This window comes from Austrofundulus limnaeus, unplaced genomic scaffold, assembly GCF_001266775.1.
Source record: "Austrofundulus limnaeus strain Quisiro unplaced genomic scaffold, Austrofundulus_limnaeus-1.0 Scaffold213, whole genome shotgun sequence".
NCBI lineage: Eukaryota > Metazoa > Chordata > Actinopteri > Cyprinodontiformes > Rivulidae > Austrofundulus > Austrofundulus limnaeus.
Window position 1 is genome coordinate 70,009 of NW_013952615.1, and position 9,003 is coordinate 79,011.

At 40.1% G+C, this 9,003-nt stretch overlaps 1 protein-coding gene across 1 annotated transcript in view; it reads left to right on the plus strand.

Annotated features, from left to right (window-relative positions):
• Nucleotides 1–9,003, plus strand: part of tdrd7b (tudor domain containing 7 b) — a 23,640-nt gene that overhangs the window by 8,044 nt on the left and 6,593 nt on the right. Inside the window, exons 4-15 of the mRNA XM_014019246.1 lie at nucleotides 524–734; nucleotides 3,384–3,466; nucleotides 3,685–3,893; nucleotides 4,488–4,856; nucleotides 4,935–5,230; nucleotides 5,306–5,498; nucleotides 5,577–5,688; nucleotides 5,775–5,977; nucleotides 6,049–6,183; nucleotides 7,543–7,626; nucleotides 7,762–8,007; nucleotides 8,139–8,287. Coding sequence (XP_013874700.1) covers nucleotides 524–734; nucleotides 3,384–3,466; nucleotides 3,685–3,893; nucleotides 4,488–4,856; nucleotides 4,935–5,230; nucleotides 5,306–5,498; nucleotides 5,577–5,688; nucleotides 5,775–5,977; nucleotides 6,049–6,183; nucleotides 7,543–7,626; nucleotides 7,762–8,007; nucleotides 8,139–8,287 — 2,290 coding nt within the window. The remainder of the gene's footprint in view (nucleotides 1–523; nucleotides 735–3,383; nucleotides 3,467–3,684; nucleotides 3,894–4,487; nucleotides 4,857–4,934; nucleotides 5,231–5,305; nucleotides 5,499–5,576; nucleotides 5,689–5,774; nucleotides 5,978–6,048; nucleotides 6,184–7,542; nucleotides 7,627–7,761; nucleotides 8,008–8,138; nucleotides 8,288–9,003) is intronic.

The following is a 9,003-nucleotide window of genomic DNA, read 5'->3' on the forward strand; positions in this document are numbered from 1 at the left end:
GTTACAGGCTGAGTCATTTCTACCTTCTCCTCTCTGTCAACGCTCTCTGGTTTCATTTAAAAGAACCAATCGTCAGATATTGTCCAAAATTAACCTTCAGGGTGGATAAGAGCTTGGACCAGTAAACCTAACGAAATTACCCGGTATGCTTTGAGGGGTTTGATGTCGTTTGTGTGACTATATATATTTTAAAATATATAAAAACTAAACAGCCTAAAGTGTTGTTACTGTTTAGGTAAATGTTTATCAAATAATGTCTAATGGAACAATTTGCACAGTAGCAATGTGTTAAAAGTTTTTGAACAGCTAATCAGAAGCCAACATTATTAAATAAAAATAAAATTTAATGTGGACTATCTTCCTTTATTGTTGTACCTAAGGTAACGTTTCCTTTGATCTCATTGAGCCTGTCCCGTTGACAGAAACTCTCGTCTCAGAATCAGATTCAGCTGATTCAGGCTGGGCTCCCGCTTTTGAAATTTAGTCTTATTAGCGTTCTGTCTGTCTGTTTTTCTCCTCTTAGCAAAACCTCAAATCTCTCTGAGGCAGCCAAACCACCGATGGCGTGGCGGAGGTAGAGGAGGGGGAGGCGCCGGCCGTGGGTCGGGACATGGAGACTTCAGACAGACGAGAGACATAAGGGATGGCCACTCGGAAGGAAGGATTTGGGGGCATTCAAACAAGTTTTCTAACCAGAACACAGCTAACAAGAAAGGAACCGTACCTGCAGAGAAGTGAGTCAAGGATGGTTTTCTCATAGACGATTGCAGAGAGAAAGAATTCAGTTTATTCCTCCTTTTGTAACAAATTTGAATTATTTTGCATGTTTTACTTGCAGGATATCGAGACTTTGTTAACCCACTTTAGGTTTGAAAAAAGGTTCCAGATACTCCATTTGAAGTAAAGTATACTGTTTGTATATGCTTATATAATGAAGAAATAATAATTTAAAAAAAAACTGAAGTCCTTAATTCTACACATATGTTATAAACACATGTTCCTGCTTGGATGTGAACTCCCTAAAATTAAAGTTAAGATTTTATACTAGCGAACATTTGTTTTATAAAACTGTAACTTTTGGATTATATTTAAGCTTCTTGTTTGTCCATCAGCTCATACTGCCTCTGAAGTCTTTTAATGTCTAATTCATTCTTGATTCAGATCATCTCCTTATAATACTTAAAGAATCAAGATGATGTTATTTCCAAATATTCACATTGAAAGCAGTTACCAGTTCCCTCACTGTGGGGTCCAGTGTGCTGCTGACCCCTTTGCAGCACAATGGGGCACCAGGATGGAAGTCCTGGTCCATTGGCAGGGGACACGAGCCCAGTGCTCCTGATGGGGAGGCGAGTCCTCTTTAATCCCTCCTCTATTCTCCTGTAGATTAACATTTCTAAACCGGTACAGAGTGAATCAGCACATCTCTCTGTATCCCTTTAGATCTTTCTGTGGACACGCCAACATCATCATCATTTGTGTGTGCGGTTAAAAAAAAGACAAACCATCATTAAAATACATGAGAAAAGTCTGGTTGACATAATCACATAAAACAAATAAAATTAGTCTCTTTGGGAATTTTGAAGCATCTGAGCCACCTGTGTCAAAGTTGAGGCCTGTGGGCCAAATGCGACCTGAGGGTGACTTCTTTTCAGCCTGTCAAAAAACAAACAAACAAAAAAAACAAACAAACAATGTATTCATTTATTTTTTACTTTAATATGAAAATGTTTTTTTCATATCCCTGGTCAACTTTAAATTTATGATTTAATGCAAAACAATAAGCAGATTTAAAAGGTGTAAGATAATACTTTCCCTGCCCCTGAACTTTTAGTTGTGAGTAACGGTGTTTCCTTGAACCCTCTATTAATGTCTTCACATAAGCTGCTTTAAAACCAACATTGACCATAAACTACAGTTACCATAATGCATGTTGATTATGCAGGGAAATTTCCTGTCAGAAAGTGCAAGTGTTCAGAATTCAAAACGTGCCACAGCTCAATACTTAAAGGGGACCTAATATGCAAAATTCACTTTTTTCAGGTTTTTTTTTAAACTTACATTTGGGTCTGTACTGCTTCTAAAAACAGTCCAAGCACCAAAAGAAAAATGCACTCAGAGGTAAATGTATTTTTCTGTGTCTTGAAATGACCTGTTTTCAAGCACCACTATTGGAGTGAGACTTGTGATGTCACAAGTCTCACTCCAGCCCACCCCAGCCTGAGCCCAGCTCCTCTCCTTGGTAACCCAAGCAGAGACTCCGCCCACTTCCTCATAGTACGGTTCTGCTGTTTTAGAACAGTCATGGAGAACAGAAATGTGTGGATTAATTAAATTTTTATTTTTGATGGCAATGTTCTAGCAATATTAAAGAAAATTTGCGTAAATAATTTGTCCATGAACTACTTTGGAAAAATAGTAGTTTCAACTGAAAAGAAACTGAAAGGAAACTGAAAGTAAACTTCTGGCAGGGCGCGGAGCTAATGTAAACATACGGTTGGGAGGGGGTTTCCATAGCAACTCATGCAAAGCAGCAAGTTCTGAATAGATCTGAAGAACAGGCAGAAGTGAAAAGGTAAAATTTCATTATCTGTGATTAATTTTGTGAATTAAATCAAATGAACATGTTTTGTATAGCCCACAGATGGATCCTAACTTGTTCTAGGACCCCCATATTAGGTCTCCTTTAATAGTATTTCTGTATTATTTATTACACATTTAGTCAGTCATATTTTTCAGTGTATATAAGAGGTTAAAATGCTGTTTCCATGCAGGTAATACCACATAGAGCTCAATTATTGTTTGTTAGTGGGGCTCAGCCGTAGCAGTACGATGAGGAACGGGACTTTACTGTTTAGTCAAAGTTAAACATGAAACATAAAAGTTTATTACAACTGGCCCTTTGAAAACCACCATAATGCCCAAGTGGCTCTACGTTAAAATCATACTGACATACCTGATCTAAACTAATGTCTCTGCTTTGGGAATGAAATGGGTTCTACACAAAAGTTGAGATTCCTTTGCTTATAAATGTAAAATTCCAAATATTCATTCCTAGAAATCCCAATGAACACTTTAACAAGTAAAATGTTTGAACTTGACATATAAAGGAGAATAAAATCCCCCATTTTCCTCCAATCTATTAGACTTAAACCACATTTTGACCAGAACATTTTGTTCCTTGTAACCTCAAAGACTTTATTATTTGAAGAAATTAATCTATATACAAGTTATTCTGATTTCTTAAAACATACTGTAATTGAAGCTTTGTTTATGGAGGAACAAGACTACAGACACTACAATATTTCAGATTTTCCTTCCTGTTTTGTATTTAGATGAACTGTAATGTTGTTTGCATCTGTGTTCGGTTCTCTTGTGTACAGACCAGAGAAGAGGATGACCCTCCCGTCACGCTTTCAGAAGGAGGTGCATGCTCACCTTGCAAGAAACCCCCAACAGGCTGGTCGTAAGTAGGCCATGCTGACATTTTAACTAAAAATACATTTTATGAAGCTTTTTGTCCTTTACACAAGTACTTTGTCAAGATCAAAACTGGAAAACTTTCAACTTATACCTCAACTTATACTGTACTGTAAATGGTTTTCCTAAATATATATATATTTTTATTGATTTATTGATTGCAAATATTATTTATAACAATGTTTTTCTTTTTTTTCCTGTCAGCACCATTGAATATAAATGAGAGTTTTGGTTCAGGAAAAGGAAAACCGTACAACCCTCAGCAGGTTCAGGGCCGCATCAGAGAGATCCTGGGAAAGTACAGCAATGGATTCTGGCTGTCCAAACTGCCTCAGATCTACAGAGACCTTTACAAACAGGACTTGCCTTCAGAGGCCCTCAAAGACCTAGACACCTGGACCCACATATGTACTGTATGTAGTTGTTTTGATTATGAACTTGTATCTAATAGTATACATTTTAAACCACATATGGATTACAGTTTTACTGAGAAATCCTATTTCTGCCTCTTGGCCAAGTTGCCATTGTTAACGAGAACTGGTTCTCAATTGACCTACTTCTCAATCAACCTACTTGGTAGAATAAAAGAACACTAAATTCCATCATTTAAATCCCTGAAACTCAACTAGAATTTAATATTAGAAAGACAAGTTGTGAGATAGATGTGAAGATATTTTTTGCGTTGTAGAAAAGGTACAGCAGAATGAGACCAAAGAATACGCCCTAATAATACGCCCTGAGGTACACCACCACACTATTTCTGAGAACATATAATCATTGAAAGTAAAGTTTCTGTTTGAGAGTTAAGTCCCTAATTTAAACTCAAGTCACTAATAATAGCATTGCAAGAAGATGCTACAATTAATAATGAATAGAAAGTTGGAATTGACCATTCTGACGAGGCAACATTTTTTAAGTCAACAGTAGGATTATAAACATAAAAATTCCTAAAAGGACATGAAACTCTATTTTGTTCCCAAACCAAGTGAAACTTTTTTTCCTTCCAGGTAGAGAAAACCTGCAGCAGCAGCCCATCTGAGCTGCTCCTGTACCCTGCTAAAGAACAGACCACCACCTCCACCCCCTCACACATCCCCAAATCAAACCCCAGCGCCTCCTCTGCCGAAGCCTCAAACCCAAGCTCAGATCAACATTTTCAGTCTTCGGCCCGACAGAGAGGCCCCCACACTCACCTGACTCGCTCTGGCTCTCAGTCGTCTCAGTCTCCACCATCTTCCTCCTCGTCTCCCAGCCCTCCTTCATCCCCTGCGACCCTCAGCCCCGACCTGAAGCAGAAACTGGAGGAGCTGCTGGTGAAATACTGCAACGGTCTATGGGCCCACGCACTGCCCAAGCTCTTCCAGGACACTTACAAAGTCAGTACTAACTTCATACATGCATCTTTTACTCACCTGGTGCTCTGAATGATTTTATTTTATCCATTTCTTTACAAGACTAAATTGCCTGGACATGTCCTGGAGAACCTGGACCTCCTCTCTGACATTTGTACTGTTGACTACCCAATGCCCGACAACCCCAAGAGGGCCATCCTGTACAGACGAAGCAGCGCTGAAGGTGGAGAGGATGAGAAGAGGAGAGGCTCCTCTACAAGCGAGGAGGAGCTGAGGGTGAAGAAAGAGGTGGGAAGGAGGCTCAGCAGCCAAGAGGTGCCTTCGCTGCAAATCCCCAAAGAGGAGTACCCATCTGTTCTGGTGATCGAGGCCGCCAACACCAATGAAGTCATCCTCAGGTAAGTGAAACCGGTGCAGTAAATTTCCTTAAAGATTTATATATCTCTCACTGACTGCGTCTCGTCCTCTAACAGGTACATCGGTGAAGGTTACTCCCAGGCGCTGGAGTCCATGGAGGACGAGATGAGGGAGTTTTATGGCTTGGACCGAAGCCAGTCGACTCCTCTGTCGTCGCCGACATCCGGCCAACTCGTTGCTGTCAGGGCTGAGGAGGAGGAGGAGGTTCTGAGGGCGCAAATCTGTGAGGTCCTTTCAGAGAAAGTCAAGGTAAGCAGTGACGGAGAGTAACCAAAGGTGGGGAATGAGGAGGAGATATTAATAATCTCTCTGTTGTCGGTTCTGCAGGTTTACTTTGTAGATCATGGTTTCTCAGAGGTGATCAGCAAAAACAAAGTGTTTGTGCTGAATGAGAAGTTTTTCAAACTGCCTTTTCAGGCGACTAAGTGTAGACTGGCAGGTGAGTGTCTGAATCACGACGACGATCCTGTATTGTAAAAAGACAAGAACAGAAATTAGAAAAAGGTTTGTTTTTTTGGGGTCCAGGCCTGGAGCCCTTCTGTCAGGAGCCCGCGGTGCTGAAGACGTTTGGAACCATGGCGAGCGGACGGATCCTCTTGGCCGAGATCTTAGAACGAACAAAGCCTCCTCTTGTTGTCCTGTACGACACGTCTCAGGACGACGACCTGAACATCAACGCCGCCTGCATCCAGGCCCTGCAGGACAAGACGTTAGCGAGCCCGTTGCAGGTACAGGAGAGATTTGTGTGCGTTTGGAAGACGGACGAGTTGGTAACGACTGAACGTGTGTTTGTCCTCAGACGAACAGTGCTTATATGAACGTAACTGTCAGCAGCGTCTGCTCAGATGGGAACTTTTACTGTCAGCTGCCTTCCAGAGGACTCACAAAGCTCAGTGAGATCATGGAGAAGATAGAGACATACTTCCACACACAGGTAAGCAGCTTGTATGTTCCCAAAACTGAATTTCTAATGCAAGTTTCTCCATAAGGAATAAAAAATAATATATGTAAATGACTAAAAATTGCACACTAGCTTTTAGTGCTGGGTGTAGTTAACAACATTTCAGTTTAATTTTGCTTTAAATGCTTTGATATTGATTTTATAATAATAAAAAGTGCACAAACCCTTCAATAGAGTCACTGTTGATCATTTTTAGGTATTTATTTTCTTGCACATTTAAACAGAAATGGTTACGTTAACATTTTAGAGAAAATATCTGAAAATAAAGCACAATAATACTTGTTCTAATACCGAATACTAACAAAAATACGACAAACTGGCCAAGGGATCAAATCAAATCAGAGAATTGACATTAAATTAAAAATATATATGTTATACCTAATTTCCCTCTGGGATCAATGAAGTATTTTTTTAATTGAATTGAATGTACATTGCAATTGTCATAGCACAAAAGGAGATACACCAGTTTTAAAGCAGGTTTATATATTTTTTATTAAATTAACGTTTTGAACAAAAAAACGTACTAAGTTAAATGATAAATGTGCAAACCCAAAACAAGACACTTCACCTGAAAAACAAACATTAATCTAGTTTTAAGACAGAAATCGTCACAAAATCCAATGATGAATCCATATTTTTACCCACTCCTTTTTATCATTGTACTCCTGTTTTATTGTCCTTTTATCAATTCAAGCATTAAAAGTTAGAATCACAAATGTCTGCCAGCCTTATTTTGTGGGTTTGAAGCTGAAACGTCCAGTAACTAAAGCTGTGATAGCACCACAGACTGAGATTATGTACCTAATCCGGAGTTAAGCCATTGCTAAGGCACTTAGTTTATCAGCAACAGGAAGTGAGTTCTTTCCTAGATGTACCTTTTGCTGTGCTGCAAAGTGTTACCGCTTTTCGACAAAACATTGGAGTCTGCTCATGGCCTTTCCAGAAATTTTCATTTTCTAAATTTAAGACAGTAGATATGATTAAATTAATTATTAATTCAAGTTTACCAGAGGGATGGTTAAGATCAAACAGATGTGAGAGAACAGCTTATTTTGTTAACGATTAAGCTCTTTTTTTTCTGATGACTTTCTAGTTACAAATATGTTACCAAATCATTGGATGGAGAAGGAAATTTTAATATCAAATACAAGTTAGAATCCTAAATGTTTGAAATCACAGCAGCATATCCTCACAGTGGTGGACCAGAGAAATGTTATAAAACAGTAGCTAACAGACACACAATTCATAAAAATCCTTAGAAAGTAGAGTCACGTGTAAGAATGACAGCTGATGTTTTTAGTCCACACAGTAGTGAAATCTTTTTTGTTGCAGGTGACATCAGAGTTCTTAGTATCCAGACCCTTTTGTGGGAAACGATGCCTGGCTCGCTATAAAAGCAAATGGTCCCGTGTTGAGGTAAGCTGGAAACACTGCCTGCAGGAAACGAACCACAGGTTTTGCTCCTTCATTCAGCTCAGACCTGAAAGCGTGATGATGTGGGGATATTTTTTAAACTTTAGATGAATGCGTTTCCCGTGTTCCCGAATTCAGATCACCAACCTTCATGGCAGCAGAGTGTTGGACATCCTGTTCGTTGATGTTGGCGTTCAGGCTTCTGTGGAGGTGTTTGAGCTGAGAGAGATCCCATCGCTGTTCCTGCGGGATCTGGTGGCGATCCCACCGCAGGCTGTGAAGTGCTGCCTGGCAGACCTTGCCGTCAGCGTCGGATCCTGGACCCCAGAAGCCGTCCAGTGGCTTCGAGAGAAAGTACTCAACACCACAGACTGTAGCATGAAGGTACACTGCTTTCTGTCAGATTAAATAACACTGACTTCAGATACTTTACAAAACATTATTGAGCAAGATATATCAATAAAGTGCTCCTCTTTTCCTTCATTTTTTTCCTCTTAAACTTCCACACTCTCCAGGTTGTCAAAGTGGACGAAACCAAGAGCTGCACCTACGTCCGCTTGTTCACCGACAAGAACTTCCACGACTCGACTCGCAGCCTCAACCAGCAGATCGCCCAGTCCGACCTGTTCAAACAGCAGCCAGACGTCATACTGATGAGCCACAGGTCTGTTTATTAACCATCAGCTGATCGATTAGGACAGTTTTTATTTTATTTGCACCAGCTAAGTGTTATACTTAGCGCTATAACATTTTGACAAAAGTGGGCGGCTTGCATGCTTTTATTTTTTTTTTTAGCTCAACACTGGCAGACTACAAAGGAAGGTGATTAGAATAAAATGCTAACATTTAAATTTAACAGGAAAAGCTTTTAGATATTAAAGGGGCAATATTATGTGTTTCTCAGGCATATATTTAAATACTATACCATAATAAAGTATCTATTCACCTTTAGTTGTTGTTAAAATGCTGTTTTTATGTTTAAATAGAAAATAAACTTATCTTCTCATCACTTCCTCTTCTAAATGCCTTGAAATTGGCCTCTTTCACTTTAAGAACCTCCTTCTGCTTCTGTTCTGTCCCGTTCCGGGGGAGGGGGTTCGCACACGGGGGCTCGTGCGCGTGTGGTGGGGGGTGTTGTGCATGCGCCATGATGCAGTTTACTTGGCATCTGAAAATACATTTCCTCAAAGGTATTTTTAATCTGAAAAGAGCTCATGTTGAGAGCTCAGCAGACAGTTAAGTTTCACTTTCACTTTGACCCGAGAGCCTGCAGGAGTCATGGGCGGGGTTTGTGGGGAGGTGGGGGCTTGCGCTCTGCCATGAGGAGGTTCAGCTTAAAGGCACGTCCCATGGGGCGTTTCTGGTCCCCACCTGTCGTTT